This window comes from Guillardia theta (assembly GCF_000315625.1).
Source record: "Guillardia theta CCMP2712 unplaced genomic scaffold GUITHscaffold_41, whole genome shotgun sequence".
Lineage (NCBI taxonomy): Eukaryota > Cryptophyceae > Pyrenomonadales > Geminigeraceae > Guillardia > Guillardia theta.
The window spans coordinates 461,064-475,811 of record NW_005434633.1 but is presented as its reverse complement, the minus strand read 5'-3'; the positions used below and the strand labels follow the sequence as shown (position 1 = coordinate 475,811).

At 54.7% G+C, this 14,748-nt stretch overlaps 4 protein-coding genes across 4 annotated transcripts; 3 read left to right on the top strand and 1 right to left on the bottom strand.

Annotated features, from left to right (window-relative positions):
- Nucleotides 1-2,255: 2,255 nt before the first annotated feature.
- On the top strand, nt 2,256-2,807 carry GUITHDRAFT_109808 (hypothetical protein; the record flags this gene model as incomplete). The annotated part of the gene is made up of 1 exon (XM_005831282.1): nt 2,256-2,807. The coding sequence occupies one exon, from the start codon at nt 2,256-2,258 to the stop codon at nt 2,805-2,807; it is 552 nt and encodes a 183-aa protein (XP_005831339.1).
- Nucleotides 2,808-5,289: 2,482 nt separating this feature from the next.
- GUITHDRAFT_139893 (hypothetical protein) lies at nt 5,290-5,607 on the top strand (the record flags this gene model as incomplete). Its single annotated transcript, XM_005831281.1, has 1 exon — nt 5,290-5,607. One exon carries the CDS (start codon nt 5,290-5,292, stop codon nt 5,605-5,607), a length of 318 nt encoding a protein of 105 aa, XP_005831338.1.
- Nucleotides 5,608-11,023: 5,416 nt separating this feature from the next.
- On the bottom strand, nt 11,024-11,569 carry GUITHDRAFT_109806 (hypothetical protein; the record flags this gene model as incomplete). Its single annotated transcript, XM_005831280.1, has 1 exon — nt 11,024-11,569. One exon carries the CDS (start codon nt 11,567-11,569, stop codon nt 11,024-11,026), a length of 546 nt encoding a protein of 181 aa, XP_005831337.1.
- A 441-nt stretch (nt 11,570-12,010) lies between these two features.
- Nucleotides 12,011-14,503, top strand: GUITHDRAFT_139892 (hypothetical protein; the record flags this gene model as incomplete). The annotated part of the gene is made up of 4 exons (XM_005831279.1): nt 12,011-12,136; nt 12,372-12,922; nt 13,490-13,703; nt 13,754-14,503. The coding sequence occupies 4 exons, from the start codon at nt 12,011-12,013 to the stop codon at nt 14,501-14,503; spliced, it is 1,641 nt and encodes a 546-aa protein (XP_005831336.1).
- Between the last annotated feature and the right edge of the window lie 245 nt (nt 14,504-14,748).

Sequence of the window (14,748 nt, the reverse complement as noted above, 5' to 3'; positions counted from 1 at the left end):
GGAGGAGAGAAAGGCGTCGATCCTCCGCTTCAGGCATCTGAAGTTCTGGTCGACGAGCCTGAAGCGATCGGGGGATCAGGCGTACGCCAGGGGCGACCTGGAGAGCGCGAGAGAGTGGGGTGAGCAGCTGAGCATGTGCGATATGGAGATGAACGAGCTGCGGGCTCGCCTACCCGCTGGCTTCGTGGAAGAGCAAGAGCGAGAGGTGGAAGCAGCTGCGTCGAGCAAGGACAGGAGCTCTAGGGAGGAGGCTGAACCGCAAGATGAGGGGATGGTCGAGAACCGTGAAGAGGAGAAACCCGTGGAGATGGAGGAGACAACCCCTCCAGAGGTCAATGTGGTCCCTGTAGATCGAGACTGTGAAGTCCCTGTGGAAGAGAGTCAGGACAAGGAGGAGGAGGAGGAGGAGGAGGAGGAGGAGGAGGAGGAGGAGGGCGAGCAAGTAGAGACGGGAGGGGAAACCCGTGAGAGCGGGGAAGACTTCAACGCAATGCTGCAGAGAAAGATGGAGATTGAGGAGGAGATTCAGCAGCTTGAGAACACCCTGCAGGACCTCGTGGTCGAAGAGCGTTACGACGAGGCTGCAGGTGCTTCAGAGGAGGGGGAGAGGAGCGCAACGACCGACTGATGGGGCCATGCAGAGCTACAGCAGAGCATCGACGAGCTTTCCGACGAGCTTGAGGGGATCCGATCGCGCGTCCCTCCGGTAAGAGATCGGCCATTTTCGCTCCTCCCTCAAGTTGACGTTGGCTCCAGGACGCGACAATGGTGGGAGAGGCTGTGACGGGGCAGGTAAATCCCTGTGTTGCTTGTCTGATTGCGGGACTTGTAAGCTCTTCGGCAGGGGGAGAGTTCGATCAACAATGAGCAGAGCGGTGTGATAGACCCGTTTGTCACTGTCCAGCTGACTGACTGCCGTATCCCTGTATAGGGAGGGCTCTCAAGGACGATCTGTCGGCTGTCGAGGAAGCAGCAGCAGCTGTCGCTTCCAGTGAGCTGTCCTGTGGTGTCATGGCTGGAGCTGACAAGCTGTCACAAGCTACTGGAGATGCAGGCAGCAGCGTCGCTCAATGCAGTGTGGAAGACCAGGGGGAGGTTTGACTAGCTCGTCAGTTACCTGCAAACTGATGCTCCACCCGCCAGGACGTTCCCATAGGTCAGCCCGTGGGAGATGAGGAGGAGGAGGAGGAGATGGAGAGCTCGGATGCCCCTGCACCGCCCTCCGCCTTTGCGTTCGTGTCGTGAGCGCAGCATAGGAGCGACTTGCGCATGGTGAGACTGACGCATGGGCGAGGACGAGAGCAAGGGGGGAGAAAGGAGGGTGTAGCCATGAGCTCTTTGTGGTCGAGATGAAACCCCTGTGATCCTCTTTATCTCTTGCTTGCACTCCCTGGTCATCAGCTCCGACTCGTGCGCTGTGATGAACCGGTTTTCTCCTCCCCGAGTGTCATGGAAGAGCCGTCAGCTTTCCAACCGAGATCGTCAGCCTAGCAGGCCCTGCGGGTGATGCCGTAGTGTGCGGGTATTGTGATCAACTGCTGTCTTTATTCCTTGAGTATAATAGCACATACGCCTATGTTACAACGTCTCTTCTGACCTCACGACGAGTCTCTTCTGAGAGCATTACAGTCCATCCTGTCTGGTGGACGTTAAACTTGGGTTTATCCTCCCCTGCTACTGATCGCACTGCTCGTCACAACTGCAACCGATCGCCAAGAGCTCCCTTCACCGCCGGTTTCTCGAGGATGATCTTGATGGACGCCTCAAGGCACGCAAGCATCCGCTTCCTGTCCAGCGGCCGCGGCTGACGCTGCCTCTGGCGACGAGGAGAGAGCTTCTCGGTCACCTGTCCTGCGCATTCCTGAGCGAGCATGCTTCTGCGCGTAACCTCACGTCCCGCCGCTGCTTCTTAGGCTTTTCGCTCCGATCACGAGATAGGGAAGAAGTCTCGGATACAACTTCTTCGGACTGTTCCTTGTAGTAAATAAGAGCAAGCATTGGCTGTCACGAGGACACGTGCCAGGTTCAGTCATTCAAATTGAACCGTTGCGTTGAAACTCGCCATTCAAGATCCAACAGTTGTAACTTTCCGAAAGAGGTCACGGAATGCCGTGCCGCTATCATGCGCACGCTCCTGCATCGAAGCTCTCAGACGCACAAAGCCCTCAACCCTCTCCCATCGGATCTGCTCCTGTACAGCTCCCTGCCCTGCCAGTCCTACACCACCTCCAGTACCTTGCGCTCCTCGTTGGCCCATGGCTACCCCAAGACCTCGCGCCCACATCACTGACCGCATCGCCTGCGAGATCTACCTCTTCCGCCTCTCCCAGCCCCCCGGCCAGCTCTGGCTCCCTACCCCCGCCAGCGTCGCGCTCGGCAGGAGGTACGGCATCACGCCCAAGGCCGTGCGAGACATCTGGAACAGGCGGACCTGGGCGCACGCGACCCGCCACCTCTGGGAGGAGGAGGATAGGACGGCACATGGCCAGATGGTCGGGGCGGAGCAGATGGATGAAAGCGAAGAAAACGTTGAGGGTCAGCAGGAGCTGCCCGAGGACGACCACAGCACTCCCGCGTACGATGACGACAAGCACTCCCAGCCTGCACAGCCAGCAGCAGGGCGAGCTGTAACAGGAGATGCGTCAGTGGCGAGCATGGGGACTGAGCTGAAGCCCGTCAGCTCGTCAACTGCTACTCACTCAGCCGAGGGCTGGCTGCTCTGCCCCGAGCGCATCTCGCTGTTCACCTCAGTTTGCGGGAAAGACAATGACATCAGCACAGGCAGGAGGACAGGCAAGGAGGCGTAGGACACCGACGATAGGTCGCTTCGATCTACAGAGAATACCTGGCGGGTACGGGCTTTCGCGGAATGCGAGGGATTGACTTGGGAAAGTGCGTGCCAGCCTCAAGATTGGGCATCTATGATGTCAGCTTGTTACGCTCGGCCGAGGTCAGAGTGTAGATCAACGCTGTACAGCTACTGCTCGGTGCGACGGATGGTTGAGTGGGCTCGGCGAGTGCTGTTGGAGGAGTGGATTACTGGTCTGCAGCAGCAGCGGCCAAGGAGACCACACGAGTCTGCAATACGCAGCATGTTTACCAGGAGGATGTTGAGATGCAGTCAGAAGTTGCAGAAGCGAGAGAATGATAAAACCTATCCTTCTCTGCCCTGCTTGACTCACCCCTCGCCGTCCTGACGCCTCACCCCGGAAATGTCTCAATCAGGGAGGAATCAGAATCTTTGCTGTGCGGTATATCGTCAGTCATCAATCAGAACGCACACATGAGTCTCCTGATTTCATGATTTTCAATCCTGAACAATAGTTTGCGGTCTGCATGTGAAATGGTTGCTGTATGAGAAGGAGGCTCACGAGAATATCCTGTTCCTTGCTTCCGGGGACGTTTGGCATCCTTGATACGTTGAGCCATAATCTTATCCAACACTTCGAGGTAGAATCTGTTGAAGGTCAAGTGAGCCACAATGAATTGGGGAGATTTTCGCGAGAGAATCATCGTATACAACACCAACATATTTGAAACCTTCAATCTTCTTCTGCACAACACACGCTGTCTCCGTAACGCATTGATGTGAGCAAATGGCATCTGCACCCTAGGCTTGCGAGGACGAGGCTGACCAGCATGCAAGGGCCTCCTATCCTGCGGTTCAGGCGATTGGGCGGACGTGATGTCCTTGCAGGAACGCTCCTCCATTTGTATACCAGACAAACCCGCCTCAGCCGATGAGAGCTACTCCGAAGAGATCTTATTGCCGACTCCCAATTGAATCGACGCGAGTTAACCAGCCAGTCGTGAGCTGACAAAAATAGTTTTATTGCGTCACGGGAGCGTGACGCTGATACGTAGCACCTGCCGAACTCCCTCGCAGATTCTTCATCCCATCCCACTTTCCTCGCCTTGCATCATTCCATCATCTCGCCCTAGAAGCCATTTCACATTCAGATCACCTGTACACCATATTGAGGATACAAAGACCATCCTAGTGAGTCGCAACAAGCTCCTCCATGCCTTCTAGCCCTCGCGCCCACATCTCCGACCGCATCGCTTGCGAGATCTACCTCTTCCGCCTCTCCCAGCCCCCCGACCAGCTCTGGCTCCCTACCCCCGCCAGCGTCGCGCTCGGCAGGAGATACGGCATCACACCCAAGGCCGTGCGAGACATCTGGAACAGGCGGACCTGGGCGCACGCGACCCGCCACCTCTGGCTCCCTCCCGCCGACGCCCCTGCCCCCGCCCGCCAGCAAGGGCCCGAGCCTGCGCCCGCCAGCTCGTCGTCCTCGCAGTCCGCGCGGGCTGACGCGGGGGATGATGGCGGGTCATGGCAGGGGTCAGGGGAGGAGGGGAGGAGCAGCGGGGGGTCGTCGGCTACTCACACGGGGGAGGGGTGGCTGGTGTGCCCGGAGCGGATCAAGCTCTTCATCTCGACGAGCGGGGGGGAGGAGGAGCCGGAGGACCGAGAAGACGAGAAGTATCCCGGGATCGAATTTATTGACGTGGGGTACGACGAGTATCAGGACTTGGTACACGAGGAGGAGGTGAATTGATCGGCGAACGGAGGTATCAGGCTGCATCTTTCATGCTGGCAGAAGATGGTGTTGGTTGTCAGTTGGAGTAAGAATCATCCAATCTCTATATGATTGGATGCAGCAGATATGATTTGAAACATTTTTTATTGTCTTTCCTACATCTCAAGTCGTTTCAGTAGAAGGATGGATGGTGCTAGCGTGCAGACGAGACGAGTTTTCAAGTTGATGTATGGCTTCCTGCACTACATAACAATTGCTTGCTTCGTATTCCATGGTTGATAATTTTATTGTCCAATACACGACTCTCCGTTGGCATACATCATTCTCAACGTGTTGGCACGCTTGAGCCTTCCGCTTCATGATAGACCAACGATTATCCTTTACCAGTATGAGGTTGTTCTGTGAGCTGCTTGAAGACCTCTCTGACCAGGAGGGGAAAACCTGACTCCTTCGTTTGCCGACTCCTGCAAGTCCTACACCACCTCCAGTACCTTGCGCTCCTCGTTGGCCCATGGCTACCCCAAGACCTCGCGCCCACATCACTGACCGCATCGCCTGCGAGATCTACCTCTTCCGCCTCTCCCAGCCCCCCGGCCAGCTCTGGCTCCCTACCCCCGCCAGCGTCGCGCTCGGCAGGAGGTACGGCATCACGCCCAAGGCCGTGCGAGACATCTGGAACAGGCGGACCTGGGCGCACGCGACCCGCCACCTCTGGGAGGAGGAGGATAGGACGGCACATGGCCAGATGGTCGGGGCGGAGCAGATGGATGAAAGCGAAGAAAACGTTGAGGGTCAGCAGGAGCTGCCCGAGGACGACCACAGCACTCCCATGTACGATGACGACAAGCACTCCCAGCCAGCACAGCCAGCAGCAGGGCGAGCTGTGACAGGAGATGCGTCAGCGGCGAGCATGGGGACTGAGCTGAAGCCCGTCAGCTCGTCAACTGCTACTCACTCAGCCGAGGGCTGGCTGCTCTGCCCCGAGCGCATCTCGCTGTTCACCTCAGATTGTGGGAAAGACAATGGCATCAGCACAGGCAGGAGGACAGGCAAGGAGGCGTAGGACACCGACGATAGGTCGCTTCGATCTACAGAGAATACCTGGCGGGTACGGGCTTTCGCGGAATGCGAGGGATTGACTTGGGAAAGTGCGTGCCAGCCTCAAGATTGGGCATCTATGATGTCAGCTTGTTACGCTCGGCCGAGGTCAGAGTGTAGATCAACGCTGTACAGCTATTGCTCGGTGCGACGGATGGTTGAGTGGGCTCGGCGAGTGCTGTTGGAGGAGTGGATTACTGGTCTGCAGCAGCAGCGGCCAAGGAGACCACACGAGTCTGCAATACGCAGCATGTTTACCAGGAGGATGTTGAGATGCAGTCAGAAGTTGCAGAAGCGAGAGAATGATAAAACCTATCCTTCTCTGCCCTGCTTGACTCACCCCTCGCCGTCCTGACGCCTCACCCCGGAAATGTCTCAATCAGGGAGGAATCAGAATCTTTGCTGTGCGGTATATCGTCAGTCATCAATCAGAACGCACACATGAGTCTCCTGATTTCATGATTTTCAATCCTGAACAATAGTTTGCGGTCTGCATGTGAAATGGTTGCTGTATGAGAAGGAGGCTCACGAGAATATCCTGTTCCTTGCTTCCGGGGACGTTTGGCATCCTTGATACGTTGAGCCATAATCTTATCCAACACTTCGAGGTAGAATCTGTTGAAGGTCAAGTGAGCCACAATGAATTGGGGAGATTTTCGCGAGAGAATCATCGTATACAACACCAACATATTTGAAACCTTCAATCTTCTTCTGCACAACACACGCTGTCTCCGTAACGCATTGATGTGAGCAAATGGCATCTGCACCCTAGGCTTGCGAGGACGAGGCTGACCAGCATGCAAGGGCCTCCTATCCTGCGGTTCAGGCGATTGGGCGGACGTGATGTCCTTGCAGGAACGCTCCTCCATTTGTATACCAGACAAACCCGCCTCAGCCGATGAGAGCTACTCCGAAGAGATCTTATTGCCGACTCCCAATTGAATCGACGCGAGTTAACCAGCCAGTCGTGAGCTGACAAAAATAGTTTTATTGCGTCACGGGGGCGTGACGCTCATTGCGGTTTGAATACGCGTAATGAGTCCGTGCGCAACACATGTCGTAGTCACACATCTTCGGAGTCAAGTTCCTGGTAGTAAATATTCTATAAAGATATGTTATAGCCAACTCTCTAAACGGTGTCTTTTTTGTGCGACCGTCACGGAAGCCCCTGCCGAACTCCCTCGCAGATTCTTCATCCCATCCCACTTTCCTCGCCTTGCATCATTCCATCATCTCGCCCTAGAAGCCATTTCACATTCAGATCACCTGTACACCATGTTGAGGATACAAACACCATCCTAGTGAGTCGCAACAAGCTCCTCCATGCCTTCTAGCCCTCGCGCCCACATCACTGACCGCATCGCCTGCGAGATCTACCTCTTCCGCCTCTCCCAGCCCCCCGACCAGCTCTGGCTCCCTACCCCCGCCAGCGTCGCGCTCGGCAGGAGATACGGCATCACGCCCAAGGCTGTGCGAGACATCTGGAACAGGCGGACCTGGGCGCACGCGACCCGCCACCTCTGGCTCCCTCCCGCCGACGCCCCTGCCCCCGCCCGCCAGCAAGGGCCCGAGCCTGCGCCCGCCAGCTCGTCGTCCTCGCAGTCCGCGCGGGCTGACGCGGGGGATGATGGCGGGTCATGGCAGGGGTCAGGGGAGGAGGGGAGGAGCAGCGGGGGGTCGTCTGCTACTCACACGGGGGAGGGGTGGCTGGTGTGCCCGGAGCGGATCAAGCTCTTCATCTCGACGAGCGGGGGGGAAGAGGAGCCGGAGGACCGAGAAGACGAGAAGTATCCCGGGATCGAATTTATTGACGTGGGGTACGACGAGTATCAGGACTTGGTACACGAGGCGGAGGTGAATTGATCGGCGAACGGAGGTATCAGGCTGCATCTTTCATGCTGGCAGAAGATGGTGTTGGTTGTCAGTTGGAGTAAGAATCATCCAATCTCTATATGATTGGATGCAGCAGATATGATTTGAAACATTTTTCATTGTCTTTCCTACATCTCAAATAGTTTCAGTAGAAGGATGGATGGTGTATTCCATGGTTGATAATTTTATTGTCCAATACACGACCTCTCAGCCTATATCACTCTCCGTTGGCATACATCATTCTCAACGTGTTGGCACGCTTGAGCCTTCCGCTTCATGATAGACCAACGATTATCCTTTACCAGTATGAGGTTTGTTCTATGAGCTGCTTGATGACCTTTCTCCCGTGAGGGGAAAACCTGACTCCTTCGTTTGCCGACTCCTGCCAGTGATATGCCGAGGTTCTCTATAGCGTGCTCGTTCTCTATGCTCATTTCTCGAAGTTGTAAACTCTTCTGCTAGTCATGTATGGTTCCGATGTCTACTGCCCTACAGTCTTGTTTCTTGGCCAAGCGAGTCAACGATTACCGCATGCTGCCTTATTCGTTCTATAGAGGCCGACAGACACTCCAGCTGCTGCTCTGTCGTCATCTGAGGCCCAGCGGAAGGGGCTGAGGAGGGATTGGGTGACTGGGGCCGGTGCTTGGAGGAGCAGGACAGCGGCAGCATGAATGCTTGAACAGGATATGCCCGACGGACTTTTGCCTGTTAATTTTTTTTTAGTCGGAGTACCGGGTGGTGAGATAGGAAAGCGAGTCTCTTCGTCAACTTCTCCGATCAGCATGCGACTCTTTTGGGGCATCCACACATCCGTGCGGAGGGGCACGGCTCTAATTCTTGAAGCGATATCGAAAATACTCCATTTCGAATGAAGGTCACGGCGGGACATGCCGGTCCCATGACCTGCATGGTCAGTGCTTCCGCCCCAATATCTTGTGCTCAAGAAACTTCACCTCCTTCAACTTCACTCCCTCCTCTCTGCGACATCTCCTGACCTCCACCTTGAACTTGCTCCCCTCCAGCTGTTCCTTCCTCTCTCACACCTTTCCTGTGCAAAAGTCCTCGACTCGTCTTCTTTCCTGCCTCATCTCTCCAGCGCCCCTCTCATCTATCTAGTCTGTCTTGTCTCTGCATCTCCCATCGGCGTCCTTGCAATTTTCAGATTGGTCTCAGACCGCCCTCATCTCATCCATGCCTTCTAGACCTCGCGCCCACATCTCCGACCGCATCGCCTGCGAGATCTACCTCTTCCGCCTCTCCCAGCCCCCCGACCAGCTCTGGCTCCCTACCCCCGCCAGCGTCGCGCTCGGCAGGAGGTACGGCATCACGCCCAAGGCCGTGCGAGACATCTGGAACAGGCGGACCTGGGCGCACGCGACCCGCCACCTCTGGCTCCCTCCCGCCGACGCCCCTGCCCCCGCCCGCCAGCAAGGGCCCGAGCCTGCGCCCGCCAGCTCGTCGTCCTCGCAGTCCGCGCGGGCTGACGCGGGGGATGATGGCGGGTCATGGCAGGGGTCAGGGGAGGAGGGGAGGAGCAGCGGGGGGTCGTCGGCTACTCACACGGGGGAGGGGTGGCTGGTGTGCCCGGAGCGGATCAAGCTCTTCATCTCGACGAGCGGGGGGGAAGAGGAGCCGGAGGAACGAGGAGACCATCAAGGATGAGATTATCACATTCAAGATATGTAGGATCAGAAGGCAGAGAGGGGAGGCTTTGTCTGTCTGAGTGTTGTATGATATACTTCTAGTCATTTACAGCTTTTTTGCATGCTTGAAGACATAGCGCTTTCCGATGATTCACGATTGTTCGTATGCTTCGATGGATCAAGGCAATACTCTACTCAATCCACCGAAGGTATTCTCATATCGGCTTAGAAGAAGAGCATTACACGGAGTCAAATCGTTGTAAGCATCTTTATTAGAGTATTACATAAAGTTTCTGGAGGTATTGTAAACCTCTCCCGCTTCCTGAACTCACTGCGGCCTTTATCCTGACTTTGATTACTTTCATGAATTGCAACATTCGGAGAGCAGATTGATCAAGACTGCCTGCCTTTAGCTCGACGAGGCTCGCTCGGCTTCTGCCCTGCACCTGCTGCTACTTGCGAAGCACGCATCAGACCCCTTTATCATGGTTCAGCAGCCGCAAGAATTCCATCCTCCCCACGCCCCCCACGTCTTTCTGGTCAGAGCAGGAGCACACAACAAAGACTCTGATCTGACTTCGGATACTCCTCGGAGTCGAAAACGAGATGGGAAAGGACATCGAATGAAGCAATTACCCATTATGACCCTGGGTGTTTTCCTCCCTCCTCCCTCCTCCCTCCTCCCTCCTCCCTCCCTCCTTCCTTCCTTCTCCCTCCTCCCTTCTCCCTCCTCCCTCCCCCCTCCTCCCTTCCTCAATTCCTCCTTTCTCCTCCCTCCCTCCCTCCTTTCTCCCTCCTCTCTGCTCTATCTTCGTCTAGGATTTTCAACGTATATATATGAAGAGGGCAATTCAGGAAGGAGAAAAAAAAAGTTTCTTTTGAGTCATCATCAACACGGACACCACCTATGCTTCTAGAACAAGCTCCAACTCTCAGCGTTTCATTCTGTCTGGTAGCGGAGATATGGAATGAAACTACATGTTTCCAAATCTCAACTTATTGCCATCTTTACAACCTGCCTGCCGCAGTGCGTACTAAAGCCGCTCCTTCTACATCGGAGAAATTATCTGTCTTCCTTTGCCTCCTCTGCCTCTGCCTCTGCCTCTGCCTCTGCCTCTGCCTCTGCCTCTGCCTCTGCCTCTGCCTCTGCCTCTGCCTCTGTATACGAAGTTCGCTGCACTCCACTGAGCGGTGAGCAGCGGTGATATGGATGGAAAGAGGGTAGGAACAGAAAGGAGGAGCAAAGGAAAGAGACTGGGAGTTGTGAGCTATATTTTTCAATATGCGCCAATAAATGCTTGGAAACACATCATGTAAAACAATACTCCTTCTGACATCCTTAAGTGTGAAGCACCATAGACACTACAGGTGAAATAAGGACGAGAAGATCAAGAGATAGAAGTGTTTAGGTTAACTACGCACTTGCTGAGCATGCATGTGGACCAAGCAAAGAAGCCCCGCCACTGCACTACTGATGATGCATGCAATGAAACAGAGCATGCGCGTAAGCCTTGGGTATCCGTGGTGGCGGAATCCTCAGGGATACTATACGAGTGCTCAAGGAGTGACCGCTGGAGCACACTCAAGTTGAATGAATTTTTTTGAAATCCGACAAAACAACTCAAATACAGTCTCCTGGCAGACAATAGAAGAATAGAGCAAGAACACAATCTCAAGGACTGCTGACGATCCTGACATGGTCGTTGAGATCCAGCAGGGGCGTTAAACTCCCTTGTGCTCCAGCGCGCTTGCATGCAAGCGCCGATGGTGCAAAGGGTTCAGAGTATTAAACGATAAGATCTTAATCATACTTGCTCAATCATTGATCTATCCAGCACATCCTCGTCTTGTAGCGCATCAAATGCGTCACCAGATATCGTCCTCGGACGTCTCTTGCGCGGACATGAAGAGTAGTATGCGTGCAGGACATACCAGCCATCCCTCGCAGTGCGTGTCTGCCGTTCTGTCCAAAAGGCCTGTAGCCTCGTTGTTGCTTTGAAACTCGACGATGCTTGCTTCGTTTCCAATATCATCCGTTGCTTGAACGTTTGCAGGACTCCACAACGGAGATGGAATTTGTTCTTCCGTACGCAGCTCAGGTTTCAGTGTTGATACGACCTCCTCCTCCTCGTTGAGCATCCGATCTGATCCGGCGCCCTCCTGTCTCTCTTGTTTCAGGGGCATGGTCTGTCCTGCCTTGTCTTTCCAAAGGTGACACGTCGCACGCGCCCAGGTCCGCCTGTTCCAGATGTCTCGCACGGCCTTGGGCGTGATGCCGTACCTCCTGCCGAGCGCGACGCTGGCGGGGGTAGGGAGCCAGAGCTGGTCGGGGGGCTGGGAGAGGCGGAAGAGGTAGATCTCGCAAGCGATGCGGTCAGTGATGTGGGCGCGAGGTCTGGTGTCAGTCGACATGCGCGAGGAATAGAGAAGTGGCGACGGGGGAGAGGACTAAAATGAAAGGCGGCGGGTGGGGGGACCAAAACTACTCTTTTGAAAAGATGCAGTTTCGTATCTCACCTTGATAGTCACGGTTAATTAGGCCGTGATCGCAACTATTAGACTGTCAGCACTAATTTGAAGCGGTCTTATCTGGGTATTCCCCGTGCCTTATCCCAAGAGGGTTTATTATTAGGGAACAGGCCCGGGCCCGGCGCTCCGAGCCTGAGTCACTGAAGGCGGGCAGACACCCGGCCTGCTCAGGGTCAATGCCGCAAGGACTGGCGAGAGGAGAGGAGAGGAGGAGAGGAGGAGAGGAGGAGAGGAGGAGAGGAGAGGAGAGGAGAGGAGAGGAGAGGTAGATATTTCAATCTTTCAAGATCATCCTGAGGTTCTTCCCGTTTGCTGCATCTAACGATGAGGAGGCTGTGGTGGTCTTGTGGTTCCCTCCTCCTACAGGCTGTGGGTGTAGCTCTCTTCCTCTCTGGATTCCTGCTCACAAGGAAGGAGCTCTCAGTGCTGTCGGCATGTGAAGATGCGCAGGTCCTTCTCTCCTCCCTCTCGCTGTTGTGTGCACATCCCCTTGCTCTGGCATCGTCTTCGTATGGCTCTCCTCTCCCTTCCTCTCCTCTCCTCTCCTCTCCTCTCCTCTCTTTGGGCCAAATCCTCATCCCCTCCCCCCCCCCCCCTTCCCTACCCCCACCCACCCACGCCTTCCACCCACCCCCAACCATTATCCTCTTCTTACTTACCATGCTCTCTCATAATGTCGTCTCAGGCTCGCTGCGACGATTCTCCATCCAGCATCTGCAGCCTTACGAATCTCGCTCCTTCCAAGTGCCGCCAGCAGCACGAGCGGAGCATCCAGGACTTCAGAATCGTCATGCTGATCATCGTCGACGCCCTCCGTTACGATTTCGCGCCATTCTTCCCCGCCATTGAGCGATGCCTGCACGACTCGCCCAACTCCTCCAGGCTCTTCAGCTTTGTAGCAGATGCTCCCACCACGACCATGCAGCGGCTCAAGGGGCTGACGACAGGAGGGCTGCCGACTTTCGTAGACGCTGGCAGGTCGTTTGATGCTAGTATCGACATCCAGGAGGACACGTGGGTTCAGCAGGCCGTGAGTGCAGGATGGGAGGTATCAGTCACAGGGGACGACACTTGGTCCAGCCTGTTTCCTCCTCCTCGTCTGACGTCGAACCTGCCGTTTCCGAGCCTGAACGTCAAGGACATCGATGGTTGCGATGACCATGTGCTTCAGACGTTCCCGGGGATGGTTGAGGAGGCAGCGGGAGGGGATATGGGGAAGCGGAGCCTGCTTGTCGGGTGAGTGATGATGAGATGACGATGTAGGTGGTGGTGGTGGTGGTGGTGGTGATATATGATGATGATGATGATGATGATATGATGATATATGATGATGATGATGATGATATGATGATATATGATGATGATGATGATGATATGATGATATATGATGATGATGATGATGATATGATGATATATGATGATGATGATGATGATATGATGATAGATGATGATGATGATGATGATATGATGATATATGATGATGATGATGATATGATGATATATGATGATGATGATGATGATATGATGATATATGATGATGATAATGATGGTGATGATGATGATGATGATGATGATGATGATGATGATGATGATGATGATGATGGTGGTGGTGGTGGTGATGATGATGATGATGATGATGATGATGATGGTGGTGGTGGTGGTGGTGATGATGATGATGATGATGGTGGTGATGATGATGATGATGATGATGATGATGATGATAATGATGATGATGGTGGTGGTGGCGATGATGATGATGTTGGACGTGATCGTGGGCGTGGTGTTGACGCATGTTCTGTCAAGGCACTTCCTGGGAGTCGACCACATCGGGCATCGGTATGGGATCGACCACCCGGAGATGAGTCGGAAAATCGCGAAGATGGACGAATTCTTGGAGAGGATGAGGAGGAGGGCGAGGGAGATCAAGGAGGAGGGGAGAGGAGAAGTGCTTCTGCTCTTCTTCGGCGACCACGGGCAGACTACATCCGGGGACCATGGAGGAGCAACGAGGGAGGAGGTACATAGTCTCATCTTGACAAGAACGGTCCTCAAACTTCACGTTGGCAGGTCCAGTCGCTGCTGTTCGCCCACTCGACCCAAGACTTCGTCCCTCCGCTGTCTGCGGGAGCGGGAGATAGGGAGAGACTCTACAAGTACATGGGGGACGGTCAGCAGGAGCACGTGAAGATGGCGGGGATGGTGGATGTACAGCGCGTTTGGCAGACGGACCTTGTTCCTACCCTCTCCATCTTGCTGGGGACTCCGATCCCATTCGGGAACCTTGGGCACTTGATTCCGTCCCTGCTGCCGTCGTCCCGTGGACTGGCCCGGGGGAAGGAGAGGAAGAAGGGCGAGGAGGAGGCAGAGGAGGAAGAAGATGCGGCCAATGCGCTATCTGCGATCAGGATGAATGCGATTCAAGTGAATGACTTCCTGACAAGATATCAACAAGAAACTTTCCGGTCGTTGCCGGAGAGCTTCACCAAGGAGGCAGAGAGAAAGTTTGCAGGTTGCGAGATGAAGTTCCAGGAGCTGGCAGGGAGGAGGGGGATAGGGATCGTACAAGTGAGGATCGAGGACTACAGCGACTACCTGGCTTTCGTGGCAGAGGGAGCAAGGAGGGAGTGGGCGACGTTCGACGTTGAGAAGATTTTCATGGGGGTCTGCTTGCTGTTCCTCTCTGCTGTGGTATCTGCCTTGTACCTGTACAGTCGGTTCTACAGGGAGCAAGGAAAGCTGAAGGCTCTCTCCCTCCCGCACTTGCTCCTCCTCCTCTGCTTCCTGCTCTACTGTGCTAGTCTGTTCAGCAACAGGTGAACACGGGAGGACGAGGGAGAGAGGATGGTAGAAGACATGATTGAGATGGTGATGATGATGCAGAAACAGCAGGGGAGAAGAAGGAGGATTACCATGATGGTTGCAATGATGATGACAATTATGAGATGAATAATGCTTGTATTGATGATGAAGATGAAGATGCTGATGGTATTGGTGCTGGTGAATGTGATGACACGTTGAATGATGTTATCTCTGTGAGCGCAACAATGTATCGATACAATCTC